Here is an 18,245-nt window from a genome sequence, read left to right on the forward strand (position 1 = left end):
CATAAAAATATTAAAAAATAAGATAATATTTAAAAAAAAAACTGGAGTTTAAATCATAAATAAATATATAAAATAAGAATTGAAGGAAAAACTTAAAGTGAAATACTAAAAAACAATAAGAATTTAAGAGAAGTTTTAAATTAAATAGTAATAGACAATAAATAATAAAATAATAATAGAAAAAAGAAAACTAATCTCCCTTTATTTTAATTTGTGGGTGTATAAGAATTAAGAAGGAGATAATTGTGGAAGACCTTTACAAAGGTCATTTGAGATCAAAGGAGAAGAAGCAAGAAAACAAAAGGTGAGGAGTTTGAAGAAGAAAGAACCAAATATATAGAGGAGAATTGAAGTGAGAGAGTGGATGGGTTTTATTTAAAGATTTAATTCTTTTTTTTAATTTCATATATAGAAAAAATCAGTGAAAGAAAAAACAGTTCAATATAATTATTTAAATTTACTTGTCGGGTTTTTATAAAAGTTAACTCAAATTTTTGATTAATTATGAAAATGACTCAATTTAAAAATTATGTACATAAATTATTCGATTTCTATAGTGTTTGTCGATGCCACCAGACACAATGGCGGCACCGACCTACCATCATCGACCAATGATTGTATTTTATTTAAAAAATAATAGTTTTTTAGTTGTGCCGTTGGAAAAATTTGCGATATCAAACTGAAGTGTGATTATATAAAATATTCATGGACTTGACGAAGTAATTACCCTTTTTTAATTAGAGGAAAAAGGGGTCTTCCCGTGAATATATGGCACCAAATTAAATGCTTAATTTTCATCTTTTGGTCTATTTGCATGTTAGGTCTATCCCCTTTTTGAAATTAAATTTAAATAACCCATAAGAAATATAAGAATAACAAAAATAAACCATTTTCATTTATTTTATTTTATTTTTAAAAATAAACTTAAAATTATATAAAATTCTTATTTAAATTACACAAATATATCCTCACACAATTTCCTCAAGTTTATCTAAATTCAAGCATTTTCAATTCATTCCTAGCATATTTAAATTTAGATAAACTTAAGGAAATTTTTGAGGAATATATTTGGGTAATTTGAATTAGAATTTTATATAATTTTAATTATTTTAAAAATGAAAATGGTTTAAATTTGTTATTCTTATATATTTTAAGTGCTATTTAAATCTAATTTCAAAAGAGGACAAACCTAACATGCAAATAGGTCAAAAGTTGAAAAACATTTAATTTGGTTCAGATATCAACAACACCCCTTTTTCAACCAATCTAAAAACGTTAACCACTTCAAAGGATCCCTTCACGTTTTATATAATCACATTAGTCTGGTGCCGTCAATTTATTAGGCAACACCACTACAATTTTTTAAAAAAAAAGCAATCATTGGCTGGTGATGGGGGCCGGTGCAGTAAGCACTATGGAAATCAGGTCATTTACATACATAATTTTTAAGTTGGATCATTTTCATAATTAATCAAAAAAAATTGGTTACTTTTAACTGTCTAGTTGATGTGTGAATATTAACCTTTAGATCAGTTTATAAATCTTCATACTCATCTACTCATTTTGATTGTCTTTCAAAGTAAAGAATCAAGAGTGATACTATCTTATAATGATATTTATGTCAACAGGTTGTCATTCCTAGATTGAAGAGTCTGGATTTGTCCTCCATCAACATTCATAAGATATGGCACCACTCATCCTCCCCATATATCGGATACCTAAATTTCTTGCGGGTGAAGAGGTGTCACAATTTGAAATACCTGTTCCCGTCTTTCTTAGCAAAAGATCTTGTGCAACTCCAACTCCTTCGAATTTCGGACTGTAATATGATGGAACAAGCAATATTCACGGATGGATTGGTTGAGGAACATCAAGGGAGGAATCAGATGTTTTTCTCTAACCTACATTCGCTCTGGCTAAAAGACCTTCCCAAACTCACAAGTTTGTGCTTTGAAAATTACTTTGAATATCACTGTTTGGCAGATTTAGCACTAAGAAATTGTCCATTGCTAAAAACATTCATCTCTACATGTGTACCCGGAGATGAACCTCAAATTGGCCAACATGTACAGGCAAGTAACTTGGAGGTTCATAACTCATCTCTCCTCAATGAAAAGGTCATTTCTTCACGGGTTCTCCTTTTAATTTATGTTACTTCAATTTATCTTATTCATTTGAAGCTCTTTCTTTTTCATACATATTTCAGTTATTAACCTAGTGAAATTATTTATTAGGTTGTTTTCCCTAGTTTGAAGAAGCTGCAGATTCAAAATTGTGATTCGTTAGAAGAAATTATTGAGCTGCAAGGACTCATTCCTGATGAGTCACAGTCAACAACAGCTGCTCAATCTATTGTGGCTGAAACAGTGACGACCAAGTTTGTATTTCCCAAGCTAATATACCTTAGATTGTGTAAGGTGCCAAGATTGAAAAGTTTCTACTCTAGGATGCATACCACCCAGTGGCCTTCATTGAAACAAATGGACATTATTGAATGCCCCAAAGTACAGATATTTACTCGACAATGTCCTGTGAGTCAGGTTGGAATCTCAAACCAACAACCCTTGTTTTGCGTCAATGAGGTAAGCTCACGATCAGTTTCATATTCCATGATCATTACTTGAGATTACCTGTAAAATGCTTTTTGAAAAAACTAATATTCGATGTTTAATATATTTGTTGCCATCCAGGACACTTTCCCTGTATTGGAAGAACTAACACTGAAGACGAATGATTTCGTAAAGGGGATATGTGATGAACAACTCTCATTGCAGTGTTTCCAAAACCTTAAACTTCTTAACCTTCATTGCTTTCTTAAGAGGTCAACTACACTTCCATATTGCTTCATTCGGTCGCTACCAACGCTTCAGAAGCTTATTATAAAGAATGCTTCCATTTCTGAAATAGTCCGGTCTGAAGGACTTAGTGACGAGGAAAGGCATACATCAGCATTCTATCAGCTAAAGGAATTAAGTTTGACTCAACTTCCAGAGTTAACGTTAAAGACTTTCAAACCATCGTTGCTGTCTTTCAAAAATCTAACAACACTGGAAGTTTCAAGATGCCATGGGTTCATCACTTTAATCGCATGCTCAACAGCTAAGTGCCTGACGCTACTGGAAAGATTGAGCATAGATGATTGTGAGATGATAGAGGAAATCATAGCTTGTGAGGCTGAAGAAATACAAGGTGGCATTGTATTTCCCAAACTGAAGTATTTGCAACTAAGTTGTCTGCCATGTCTAGCAACCTTTTCCTTGGCCCATCACTCGTTGGAATTCCCAGTCTTGCTAATGGTGACGGTGACAAAGTGCCCCCAAATGAGGAATTTCTGCCAAGGAGATTTAAGCACACCAAGGCTGGAACAAATGCGCTTAACAAGAGATGAGGAAGGTGAACTGCAGTGGGAAGGCGACCTTAACACTACCATAAAACATATGTTCGATGAAATGGTACAAATCATTTAAGGGATTTAAATTCATGTGTTTTTACATACATACATACGTACATACATACATACATACATACATACGTACGTACATACATACATACATACATACGTACATACATACATACATACATACATACATACATACATACATACATACATACATACATACATACATACATACATAGTTAATTGAACAATTCTTGGTTTGTTATGATCATGGACAGAATGTGCAAAATTCTGAGGTGACGGAGGTTACTGATCAGTTGCCCAAGCTGGAATAAGAAAATATGTTTGGGTGCTAATGCGAAAAGCTCAATTTCGTTTGAATTCAAAACAAATGGTAATTGACTCTTCTATTTTCATCATGGCTTAACTAATGCTTTATAAAGTGACCATAGAGACGCCCTTTTCATTGTAGGTTGAGTTGCTCTACTGAAGTACGAGGCTGCAACTTTTGGTAAAATGCGAAAGGTTATTTCGGTTTTTGTAAAACTACTATTTGAACCGTTCCATTTCACATTATACCCTCAAAATTGAACTTCAAGTGCATCATGCATGGCATTGGGCTACAAACATGTAAATTTTACTAGTAAGGTTGACCCCTGTTTTAAGGATTTGCCAACTTTTGATGGTTACCATAACAATGTCAGCTTAAAGCTATCAAGTATCTTTACAAATATAATATATATATATATATATATTATTCCTTAATGAGGGATAAAAGTAGGCAGCTATCTATTAATGATACGGCTGATTCTGGAAAGATGGTTGAAATTGAATCAATGGGCTGTTGGTATTTGCCTGATGGAAGAACAGGGCCTAATGTTACGTGGATTCTGATCAAGTTTTAAATTTTCAGTTGTAGGCTTTACTGATTCTTGTCATTTGGTTGTTGAACCTCTGATTTTACGGTTGACTGTCTTGCTTGTACGTTGCAAGGTTGGCGGGTCTCAAGTATGAATTTCCAAGCCGGCATTCATCCATAATTAACCAAGTGTTCCAATCCATGGAGTTTATGGTTTATTAGTGTAACTGTCCATTTGGTTATGGATTGGTTCTTAAGGTGTTTTGATGCTTTGCTCCAAGCAACACCCTTTAATTTCTAATGAATTTTATTTGTTGAGGAAAAAAATATGAGGATTAATCTGATATTTTATGTTTGGGTTTATGATTTTTGTACCTTTAATGAAAGAAAGCAAATAAAATAGAGACGTACAAGATCACATCCATAGATCAACAAAAGGGTTTAATATTTCTATAAAAAATTGTCCCAAAAAGCCTTCTAATGGGAATTGATCATATAAACTAATGAAGGCCATTGAAAATAAAGCTTGTAAAAATTTACAAAAGGAATTGATGAGAATCTGATACACTATTGAATTTGTTGCGATAAGAGTTTATGGCCTTGTAGGAGCCTCTCCCCAAATCGCTAGCAACAGAAACAAAAGGATTAATGCACTTCGATAATGGCAGATTTATATTTGTTACGAAAGGTGAAGAGCCCATGTCCCTCCAACCTCCTCGGAACAGTTTGAAATCGTTCCAAAATATGCTCTAGCAAAGTTCCAAGCCATCTCATGCGACAACTTTCCCTTAAAAAAAAGGTAGTTTTCTCATTCCTAGCTGAGTCTAGTGTTAATTTTTATTTATATCTTTTTTATCCGTTTTATAATTTATATTTAAGATTTGTATTATGCACTTAATATTTTATTATTTATTGTCTATGTTGCTCATTGTTGCAAAAAAAAAAAAGAGAGCATAAACCATAAAATAAAAGAACATAAGCAACTAATAATGAAATATATTAAAATGAAGAATGGCAATTGATTTCAGAATTACCCTAATTTTGGTAAATATACTAAAACATGTGTCTCTAATCTTTTTCAATTCCAATATTGAAAAAATTGGTATTGTTGACACCATCTTTTTGATGAAAGCGGAGTCGACTTGGATTTTGAAAACGAAAACAAAAAAAACGGGAGTCGCCACCAATCTTTTTTAATGAGGTGTGATTGGATCACCTCGAAAAGTGATTGTTTTTAATAAACGATTTGATTTTATTAAAACAACGATTTTGGTCCACGAAATTCAGAAAAATGGATTCGGGAGTCGGTTACGTACGAGAAAGGATTAGCACCCTCGTAACGCCCAAAAATTGGTACCTAGTTGATTAGTTAATGTCTTAGTGTCGAAAAACTGAAAATTTTAAAGAGATTTAAAATACGATCCTAAAAAAAAATTGAATGACATGGATTGAGATTTAAGAGGATATTTAACTATTTGGTCAAACGAGAAATCGAAACCCAGCACATTAGGGCACGTTTCCTCGAATTTCCAAATACAAAACATTGCCTTTATTATTTTTTAGAAAAAATCCTCATCTTGGGAAGACAACGTGTCATATCCAATGCGTTAGGACACAACGTATTGAATTCCCGATAATGGTTTTTATTTATGTTTTTTTTCATTTTAAAGAGCACTCTCGGTTATTTAGATTCAACGAAGAAAATTGGAACCCAATACGTTAGGGTGTAATTTTTTCGAAGATTCCAAATACTGAGTATTGCTTTTATTTTTTATTTTTTAAATTTCTTTTATGAAATCTAAATAAAAATGGGTGTAATGGAATGATGATGATATAAGCAAAATAATACAAGCGAGGGCTACTAAGTAAAATAAATACAAAGACAAACTAATATAATACACAATCGTAAGCATATAAGCAACAAAATTAAAACATTCATTCCAAATAATGAAAATGGACATGATAATACAATCATAACTAATATGAGCAACAATAATAAGAATGAATAATTAAAAGGGACAAATTCATAACATGCAAAATAATAAGTATAAGCAAATAAAGTTAAGATATTCATTTAAAGTAATGATAAAACATAAATAAATAAAGGAAATGAACAAATTGTAAAATGTAAAGTATATATATATATATATATATATATATGTATTAAAATTATGAAGTATAAAGAAAGATATATGTGAATATATATACGTATGTGAATTGTAAAATGTATGAAAAATATATATGTATATACGAATTATAAAATATATATAAAAAACTATTTATGTAAAGAAGGGGTGTATTTTAAAATATAAAGAATATACATAGGCATATATATATATCTATGAAAGTAACATATGTGTAGATATATAGGTGTGTACATGCATATATGCATATATATATATATATATATATATATATATATATATATATATATATATATATATATATATATATATATATATACATATATAAACAAGTTAAAAAAATATGTACATGTGTATATATATTATAAAAGTGCACGTATATATATATATATATATAGTATAAAGTGTATATAAAAATATAAATAAGGATATATTTTAAATCAAAGATGTATATGCATATATATAATTAAATCCAAAATTAAATGGCACAAATGAGCAAATAATAGTAATAATAATAATTATGATAATAATAATACGAAATTAAAAGATATTTAAACTTAAATAATAAATAAAATAGAAATATAATAACAGCAATGATACACAAATAATAGCCTAATATAATAATATAATAGTGAGAAATAAATAAATAAATTAAAAAGAAACTGAGTTAATTAATAAAATAACAAAATAACAAAAAAAAGACTAATTTGAATTCTAAGACAAAAGTTCAGGGCAAAATCGAAAGTGAAATAAAAGGGGAGGACCAAACTGAATGCGCACACAAAACGGGAGGACCAGAATGGGAATTTTCCTTTTTCCTCAAAACGACATCGTTCCAGAGTGGACTGAATTGAAATCGCAATAAAATAACTGGGTAAAAATTAAAAATTTAAAAATACCTAATTAAAAAACATTAAAAAAGCAGAAGGGCTAAAGGTGCAATTAGCCCTTCCATCGAAAACACAACGATCCTCCCCCAGGGTCGGGTCACCGCGCGGGTCAGGGCCAAAACGGCGTCGTTTTGGCACCTGACCTTTAATGGCAAACGGCGCCGTTTTGAGGGGCTATTTAAGTCCAATTTTTTTAAAAAAATTAATTTTCTTTCTTCTTAAAAAAAACCCCAGAAAACTCTCTCAAATCCTCTCCCCCTTTTGAAAATCCGGCAAGGAGTCCGGTCATCAGCCGCCGCTCTGGCCGCCGGCCGCCGGTGATAGTGCCGCCGTCCGCGGTGGCCGATAAAACAAAAATAACCCCTTTCGAAGCCCTTTACACGTGGAGCAAGGATCCAAGGCCAAAACCCCCGTAAACCCGACCAAACCCAGCGGAGCAATGAAGAAACGTGACACTTCTTCTCCTTTTCCGGCGAGGCCGTCGACGGCGAGTAGATCGGCCGATGCAGGTGAGTTTCTTTTTCTCTTTTTTTTTGTTTTCGTTTACAAAATAAAAAAATAAGAATAAAATAAAAATAGAAAGACTGAAAAAAAAAAAGAAAGCACCTTTAAGTTTTTGTTTTCTTTTTATTTTCTAATTTCTGTAAAAAAAAAAGGAAGAAGACGTTACAAATCGTTTGAATGGCCTTTATATAGCCATTTTTACACAATTTATTTTATTATTGTTTCTACTGTTTTGTCCTTCTTTGCTTGCGTGTTCTCCTTTGTTTTGCAGGTGGGCGGTGGTGCAAGTGGGTAAACAAATGGTGGTGGTGGCAGAGGGTAGGTGATGGCGGCAGTAGCAGAGGGGTCAGAAGAGGCGACTAGGGTTAGGCAGTAGGCTAGGGTTTCATTTTTTTTTTTGAAATGTTTTGGGTTTAACTGAGTTGGGCTCATTTGGGCTAGTGGGTTAGGTCTAGGGTCTGTTTGGGGTTTTAATTTTAAATTTTTTTTTGGGTTTGTAATTTATTTGGTACTGGGCCGGGCAAAATGGGCTGTATAGGTATTTCAAAAAATATCAGAGTTATTCAATTATTTTCACTTTTGAAAGTGATAAATTAAGGACAATTAATCACAACATCATTATTTTTCATCGATTATACATATTTTTCTAGGTATAATGATAAATTTAGCCCTCAAAGTTTACACATTCTATCAATTTGTTATTGATTTAACAAATTTAACCCACAACATTTACACATTTCAGTCAATATGATCATGATTTAACATATTTAACCCTTAATAATTACACATTCTATCAACATTTACATAAAATATATAATCATCAAGGATTAAATTTGTTTTATACTAATCAAAATTATGTATAATTATCGAAACTATTAGCACTTAATTAATTGTTCGTGGTTACTTTCAAAATTGATAAAGATTAAATTACTCTATTTCTTTTAGAGTGACCAATTTGTTCAATATCAAAAGATGTTTTTTATTTTTGTTAATTTCATAGGTAAGAAAATCTCATAAAAGAAAATCTTTGAAGTAAAAAAATAGTATATTTTATATAATTATTTAAAGTTACCCTCACATTATTTGTTACCCATTCAAAGCTAGCAAGTCTTTTATGTACAAAATGGTATAGCTGTGCAATTTGGATTAACATTTTGGTCACCTCCATGTGAAGTGAAAGAAAATTGACAATGTCACACAATTATTTTTTTTCCCTGCATACCCCTACGCCACCAAATAAAGTTGAATTATTAAGGCACAAAAGTACTAAAGAGTAGGAGCTAGAAAAAGAGGGGCATGAAAATAAAGGGAGTTACATATATTATTTGCATAATACAAAATTAGCCTTTAATATTTACACATTTTATTAATTTGATTTTTATTTTATTTAGTTAAATTTAGCTTTAAACCCTTTAAAAGAGTTAAATTTGATCATCAACTTTTAAAAGAGTCAAATTATTATTTAATGAAGCGTTAAATTTTGAAATACATATAACAATCCACGTGTATTTCATATTTTTAAAATTTTATGATTTTTTAAAATTTTAATTTTGAATATTATTAGAAAATTATTTGGTACATTGCTAGTGGAGTTTTTAAACTACACCAACAAAATCAATAGGTTAACAAGTGTCTTACAGGTGTAATATCCGAAAATTACTAAAGTAAGAAAGTAAGATAATATTCCGATATAGTGTGATAAAAGGGTAATTTTGAGTTATGTCAACATTGGGAAGTATATTATGACATATTAGTTCAAGAAATGATTAAATCGTAAAAGTGAGAAAAGTTTTGTTGCCCAAGAGTAAATACTCAAAATTTGAGGGGTTAAAGTGTAAATATGAAAAGTTGAAGAACCAATATGTAAATATTTTAAGGGTGGAATAATATAGAAACTAAGAAAATGGATAAATTAGGACCAAATTGAAAATATAAAGAATTTTGAGGGACTAAATTACAATTTTACCAAATTAAATGATGACTCAAGGATGGAATTTCAAAAGATTATAAAGGGCAAAATGGTCAATTAGAAAGAGAGAGAATTCTAGAAGGTAATGATGATGTTTGTGATATGTTTAATTAATTAATTAGATAAATATTATTTAATTAATATTTTTTTGAAAAAATAGGGTCGACTTGGGTTTTGACGATAACAAAAAAAAAAACAGGAGTCGCCACCAATCCTTTTTATTGAGGTGTGATTGGATCACCTCGAAAACTGGTTGTTTTTAATAAACGATTTGATTTTATTAAAACAAGAAGTTTGGTCTCTGAAAATCGAAAAAAGCGGGTTCGGAGTCGATTCACATACGAGGAAGGATTAGCACCCTCGTCGCCCAAAATTGGTACCTAGTTGATTTCTTAATGTCTTAGTGTCGAAAAACTGAAAACTTTAAAGAAATTTAAAATCGATCCTTAAAAAACTCGAATGGCATGGATTAAAATTCAAGAGGATATTTGGCCATTTGGTTAAACGAGAAATCGATACCCAGCACCTTAGGGCATGTTCCTCGAATTTCCAAACGCAAAACATTGCCTTATTTTGTAATTTTTGGAAAGGATATTAAGCCATTTGGTTGAACAAGAAAAATCGACACCCAGCACCTTAGGGCATGTTTTCTCGAATTTCCAAACGCAAAACATTGCCTTATTTTAAAAATTTAAAAGGATATTAAGCCATTTGGTTAAACGAGAAAAATCAACACCCAGCACCTTAGGGCACGTTTTCTCGAATTTCCAAACGCAAAACATTGCCTCAATTAGAAACATTTTCCTTTTTGAAATATGGTATTTATATGCATAATGGAATAATGAATAAAATGATGTGACTAAAATAATATGAGCAAAAACAAATAATAAATAAATAAATAAACCTAATTCACCATGTATGTACAATAACAAATAAATAAACTAAAACATAAAATGGGCATATGAATAAATAAACAAATGAACATTAAGTAAAACAAAAAATAAAAAATTGATCCAAATTATAAAATATATAAAACATTCATATACATATAAGGAAAATATTTGTATATGTGCTTATAAAATATGAAAACATCCATATATTTATGTTTTAAAGTTATTAAATATGTAAAACTCATATAGGTATATACATATACGTATGGATATGTATATGTATATAAAAGGACAAAAGCAGAGATATTAATATATGTATATTCGTAAGGAAAATATACATGGATCTATATGCATATAAATTATAAAATGTAAAATATATATATATGGGTACATGGGTATGTATATAAAAGGTACATATATATATATATATATAATGTTAAAAAAATGGACGCATAAACCATAGAGAAAATAAATAAATAAATAAATAAATAATAATAATAATAACAAAGATAACCACAATAATAACAATAGTTAATTTAATGGTAATAAAAATCATAACAAAAAAATTACATTAAAAATAAACAAAACAGAGGATGAAATCAAAAGTAAAATGAAATTATAAGGACACGTGTACATTGCTCGGTGCTTCGGTCGAGGCGGGTCGAAATCGGAGCCAGAGTAATAAAACCCTTTATAAGGACACGTACATTGCTCGCGAGAGGTACTTTTTTCCGACTTTGTCTTCTTGCGATTGGCTCGCAATCTTCTCAATTTAATCGAAATCAAAAGTAACAAAACAGAGGATGATTACTGGTCAGAAAGTAAAAAGACCAAGCGGAGTAATAAAACCCTTTATAAGGACACGTGTACATTGCTCAAATGCTTGGTCGAGGACGAAATCGAAAAGAAATCGAAAGAAAGACGAAAGTTCAGTATTGAATTAAAAGACAATAATATTGAACAAAAGGAGTTAAATTAAAAGAAAATAAATTCGAAGGACCAAAATCATAAATAGACCCTCGGTATGGAAACACGCGGACCTTCATCGGGTCGGGTCGGGTCGGCTTGATCCATGTCGAACGACGCCGTTTGGGACTATTGAGGCCGATCCTAAACGACGTCGTTTAAGGTGTCTATTTAAGTTTTTTTTTTAATTTCTTCATTCTTCTTTTAAAACAAAAAACTTCTTCATTCTTCTCAGGGCCAAGGGGCGTGGTTTAAAAAACAAAAACTTCAAAACCTCTCCCCAACCCTCTCCTTTCCAAGGGCCAAGGCCGTTGAACAGCCAAGCAAGCCACATGCCCTGGCCGGCCACCAAAGCGGCGGTCGAAGGCGAAAGGTCGGGTTTTTAACCCGCGTGCAAGGCCTTTCATAGATCAGCTCTCCTATCCTTAAAGCCGAGAGGAAAATCCCCAAAGCCGCCATCCCGTCCATTTTGGTGACCAAGGACTCGGCGACAACTCAAACGCTCTCGTAAGTTCGTTTATTACTTTAAGCCTATTAAAGTGAAAGAAAAGAAAAGCGAATCGAAAAAAAAAAAGAATGACTCGGCGACAACTCAAACGAGGAAAATCCCCAAAGCCGCCATCCCGTCCATTTTCGGTAAGTTTCGGTTTATTACTTTAAGCCTATTAACCGTGAAAGAAAAGAAAGAGAAAAGAATCGAATCGAAAAAAGTCTAAAAATCACCTTTAAACTGATTTTTTCTTTTCTATTTCTTCAATATTGTTTCCAAAAAACCGAACCATTTTAAAAAGATCAGATTTTTGGTGGCTTTATTTCTATTTTTCTTGATGTTTCCTTTTGTCATTATTGTTTCCAAAAACCGAACCATTAGGGTTCCAAATATCACCTTTTAACAAAGATTTTTGGTGGCAATATTGTTTCAAAAAACCGAACCATTTTACAAAGATTTTTTGGTGGCTTTATAGCCGATTTTACATGCGTTTTTCTAATCTATTTCTATTCTTGATGTTTCCTTTTGTCATTGCGGTATGGGCCTTGCGTGGGTGGAGGTGACTATTCTTGGTGGCGGTATGGGTTTGGTGGTGGTTCTTTGGGTTTAGGGGAGCGGTGGGCGAAGGCCAAGGTCGAAGACCCTAGGAGCGGCGCCTAGGGTTCTTATGTTTTCTGCTAGGTTTTTTGTTTTGGGTCATTGACTGTAATTTGTAATTTTTAATTTGTATTTTGAATTTCTTTGTAATTTGGGCTGTATTTTGAGTTTAATTGGGCCCCGGGCAAAATGGCCTGCAACAGGCATGTACTTAAGCTTATTAGTAATAATGTGAATTATGTACGAAAGATAATGTTTTGTGTTATAAAATACCTCGGTTATATTGAAATAAGAATGAATTGAAGTGATGAGTTTAGTGTTAAATGTAGAATCTCTTGTTCAAATTTGTTATCGGATCATGTGAGAGGTGTTACTGACTAAAATATAAATTACCCTTTCTTTTTCTTAAGATAGATGTATTTTTAAATTAAATTAGTGCATAAAATAATATTTTACTAAAATATTAAATAAGAAAAGGAATTTAAGAAAAAAACATTTTATCCAACAACATATTCAATTAATTAAACCGTGTTGCAGTACCTCTCTGGCATCAACTTCCCTTGTAAACTTCTATAAGCTGTCACTTCAATGACCTTCATCAACTTGCAGCTCTACTCTAAATTGTAGAAAACCAATTGATAACGAATTCACAATCCACGGATTGTGGGCTCATAATGCTAATAACAAATCAATGTCTCGTTATGATTCACGTAATCCATACACCGGTGGATAGGTGCAAGGATTGTTTGAATCATAAGGGAGCATTGATTTGTTCTTAATTAGCATTATGTGTCCATATACCATGGATCGTGAACTCATTAAGAATTGATGGTCTACAACTCAGATTAGAGCTATAGGCCAATAAAGGCCATTGAAGAAAAAGCTTACGAAAATTTCAAGCGATGTTGATGCCAGTAGGGTGCTGCAAATGCTGCTCAAAATGAAAAGAGAAGAGCAAGAGGAGTTCTCTCTCTCTCTCTATATATATATAAGTATATACTCTTCTCCATGCTGAACATTATTGCAATAAAAGAATACACACAAGGACCAATCTTAGATCTTCGCAAAGGTCATTTGAGATCAAAGGAGAAGAACAAGAAAAACAAAGGTGAGGGGTTTGAAGAAAGAGCCAAATATATAAAGGAAAATTTGAGAGAGAGGATGGGTTTCATTTAAAGATTAAATGTTTCTTTTTGGTTAAAAACATTTCTTTGGTCCTCTCAATTTTGATGTTGAGTAAATTGGCCCCTTTCTAAAAATTTTGGAGAAATTTGATCATTGTTGATTTTAAAAGTGAGCAACTAAATACAATTAATCATAACGTTTATGTTTTTCATCAGTTCTACAATTTTTTCTTGGTATAATAAAAAATATAACCTTCAAAGTTTACACATTTTGTCAATTTGATCTTGATATAACAAATATAACTTATAACATTTTCACATTCCATCAATTTGGTCCTGATTTAACAAATTTAGCCAATAATATTTACACATTTTGTCAACGATTACTGGAATATATAAACATCAATGGCTAAATTTATTATTATACCAATCAAAATTATGTATAATCGATGGAAAATATTAACGCTATAATTAATTGTCCGTAGTTACTCACTTTTAAAATTGACTGGAATTAAAATGTTCTAAATTTTAAAATGACCAATTTACTTAATATCAAAATTGAGAAAAATCATAACGATAATTTTACTTTTCTTAATTTAGTAGGTAAGAAAATTTAAAATTGTTGAAAAAAAAAGTAAGTTCTATATAATTATTTAGTCACTCTCACATTATTATTTTTCCCATTCAAAGTTGAAAAGTCTTTTATGTGAAAAATAGTATAGCTCTTCAATTTGGGTATAACATTTTGTCCCCAACCATGTGATGTGAAGGAAAATTGACAACATCACACAATCAAATCATTTTTTTCTGCCATACCCTTGTGCCTCCGAAGAAAGTTAAATTATTAAGGCACAAAAGTACCAAGGAGTAGAAGCTACCAAAAGAGGAGCATGAAAATAAAGAGAGATACATATATTACTGGCATGAAATATTTACATTTTTTATTAATTTGGAATTTCTTGCCTTTACTACTAGCTTGATTCGTATCATGGCTCTCACCTTTTTGAGCTTGTATCTGATTGTGAAACCAAAGATTAGTGAAAGCCTTCGCACCAAAACTGAGTTCTAGGAACTGCAATAGGATCAATTTCAACAACTCTAATGGGATATTAAACATTCCCAACTCTTAAGACCACCATCTCATCAATTTTACACAATTAAAATGAATGTTTCCCTTCACAAAAGGTTTAGGATGAGCAGTACCATCGTCCACACTAATAAAACTTCCCCAGTGATTGGCGATGTTTTTAGATGTAGAGATCGAACAAGCATGGATGGGAACCCCGAAAGTTCTTCTATAATTAACCAAAATGTTTTCAGACCATGACTCAACTTTTGTGAACCACCTCATCGAAATTTCAATGAACTCTTTTATAACCTTCTCCACCGTTAAACTCCATTAGCAACTTGGAGGCCACCCTCTTCTAACCGCATAGCAAGGTTCTCTAGAGTACATAAATCTCTACACCATCCCATAATACAAATTGTAGCTTAGAAAGTTTTTCTTCCTCGATAACCCCATCTATAGGAATTGACTCTATCTCTTTCTTACCTGTAGCTAGCCACCTCCTCCATGAAATAATTCTTGTTTATAGCTTTTTCACCTCCGAGGGTTCCACTCGTATCTAGAGAATCCTCTGATACCTCCAGAGCCTTTGAAGCGTGCAAAGTTGACCCATATTCTATGTCCAAATAAATGGAACCGTTCAGACGAAGCGTCGCCCTTCTTGCATCAGTAAAGTTTGCGAATCTCACAAAACCAAATCTTTCTCCTTTTTATGAAGACATCCATAACCATGCCGTGATACTCGAATATCTTCCAAAGACCTCTCCATTGCATTCGTGGAGGAAGATTCACTACAAAAACAGTAACACAACTCTGTCCAGTGTCCACCACCCAACCCGTTACTCATTAATGAAACTTCTACTTCATCACTTCACTAAAGCTTTCTTTTTGATATTTTTATATATTTTAATTTTGTTTTGTATTCAAATAATTTGACATTTAACTTTTAACAATTATCCCATATTTTTTACTATAAATTTAAAGGAAGACAATCTTGATAAAATTAGTTTGAGGTAGGAACAGTTTATTGGAACAGCGTAGTCTTTTATAGGATCAAAAATATTAATGCAAGAAATAAAAACAAGTGATTAAAGGTTTAGAACAAGCAATCAAACTTATTTTATGTTAAAATTTTGGAACAATATGAAAATATATAATTTTAATTGTTCATTTACCAATTAAAGGGATTTTTGATAGGTTTAACTATTGACTTAAAAAAGAGTGTTAATTTGAATGGTTAAATGTAATGATGCATGGTTTGTCTGACATCCTCACACGGAAAAAGGGATTAAAATTGGAAATTAAGCAAAGGCAAATTGAATATATTTATTGCTTTCTAATTTGGTGTAGGGTGCCATATTTGCGGATAGGCACTCACTAATACATTATAAATGGAATAATTGCCTATTTTACCTTTTTCATGAAATTGATTGACATCACCAGCTCATTTTTCAACCACATTACTCAAATGATTGACAAAGAGAGGTAAAAGTAATTTATAAATGTATTTCTTTTTTGTTCGAGTATAATTTGTATTTATTTCTAGCCATTTTTATAAAGTTATTGTTTAAAAAAGGGGTAATTATCAAATTTATATATGATTTTGATCCAATGTACAATTTGATACAAACTTTAATTTGGTGCAATTATACACATAAAACTTGAATTGTAGTCATATGAGCACATGAAACTTTGATTTTGATTCAATTGTATGCATTTAATGAATGTATGCGTTTAAAAAAATGAATACATACATTTATTTTCATATTTGATTATATACAGGGGCGAAACCAGAAAATTCTTTTAGGGGCTGAAATTAAATTGTAATTTTTACGATAGCAAAATGTAATTTCACCATTTTAATGGCCTATATCTTTATAATTTTTAAATGATTAAATCAAATTTTATATTTTTAGGGAGACAAAGTACAATTTTACATTTACTAATTTAAAATTTTAAAATACCTAAATAGAAAATTCACCATTTTAGGGGGACTGGGACCCCTGCCAGCCCCCTAGTTTCGCCCCAGATTATATAATAGTTTGTATATGCAATATATCAACGTAAAATTGTGCTAATTCAATAATATTGTTAGTGATTTCTAAAAATTGAATCAAATCAATATTTCATGTATAAAATTGTACAAAACCAAAGTTCATATATGACATAAATAAATAAATAAAAAGTTCATATATAACAATATACATTAAATCAAAATTTATATATAATTTTGATATTTATCTCATTCTTTATTAATTATAACGTGTGAACGAGGTGAATCCAAATTTTGTCATTTATTTTCCTACCATCTTTGCGAAATAAATTTCAACTTAAGAAGGAAAAAATAATTAACATTTTCAAATTCCATCAGGATAGACATGTTCATAGGTCAGGCTCTCGGCTTAGGTTCGAAAGTTCACTCGAATTTTGGGATTGTTTGGACAAAAATATCATGCCCAAAAAATGGACTCGAGCAAAAAAATATGGAACCCTGACCCTTTTTAATTATAATTAAAATTATATTTTATTAAAATTAAAATATTGTTATCAAAATTAATTGTTATTAAAATTGTATCATTTTTTTTTGTACTAGTCAACATTTTGTAAAATCTAACATTTTGTTAGTAAAATTATTAATTTTAATTGTATTAATTGTTACTAAAATTATCAAATTATTAATTATTCCTTTTACTAACATTTTGTTATAATTATTTTGATATTATGTTATTTTTATATATTATGTAATTTAGAACACAATAAAAAGGTAAACCTATAGTAAATATATAATACTACTCTAATGTAAACATTAAAATAATGTTAAAATGACTATATAAAAATTTCAATAAATAAAAATATATAAAATTATTAAATATTAAAATAATATAATATAAATACTTTTAAAAATTAAAAAATAATATAAGCAAACCTAAAATGGGTTTAGATTAGTTTTTTGTAAATATGGGCATGTTTTGATAAAATTTTAGGCCCAAATTTCAAGCCGGACCAAACTTAAACAAATATAAAGTATCTTAATATTATGCTTAAGCCGACCCATGAATACTTCTACATAAAGATAATATAGACGGATTGATGTAGTTTAGTTCCACAAGTTCAAACTTCAAATTAATACGAGTGTATTATTAAAAGTTTTCGTCCTCTGCATTACTTGTTAGTTTATGTCTTTTAATTCATTGAGATGCAACAAGCATGTATGGATGTCCATCTTCAACCATAATTGTCTTCTAAAGAACTTTATAAGGGAAGCTATGCCACTCTATTTAAGGGCTGGTTTTGGAGATTAAAGTGTAATTTTATAATTATATTAATTTAAATTTTTTAAATTTTAAAA

General features: G+C 30.7%; 1 protein-coding gene across 1 annotated transcript in view; it reads left to right on the plus strand.

Annotated features, from left to right (window-relative positions):
• The window catches only part of LOC105775681 (uncharacterized), a 139,905-nt gene that overhangs the window by 101,672 nt on the left and 19,988 nt on the right, over positions 1-18,245 (plus strand). The window contains exons 8-10 of the mRNA XM_052621577.1: positions 1,629-2,117; positions 2,235-2,582; positions 2,691-3,107. Of these exons, the coding sequence (XP_052477537.1) occupies positions 1,629-2,117; positions 2,235-2,582; positions 2,691-3,107 (1,254 nt within the window). The remainder of the gene's footprint in view (positions 1-1,628; positions 2,118-2,234; positions 2,583-2,690; positions 3,108-18,245) is intronic.

This window comes from Gossypium raimondii, chromosome 10, assembly GCF_025698545.1.
Source record: "Gossypium raimondii isolate GPD5lz chromosome 10, ASM2569854v1, whole genome shotgun sequence".
Lineage (NCBI taxonomy): Eukaryota > Viridiplantae > Streptophyta > Magnoliopsida > Malvales > Malvaceae > Gossypium > Gossypium raimondii.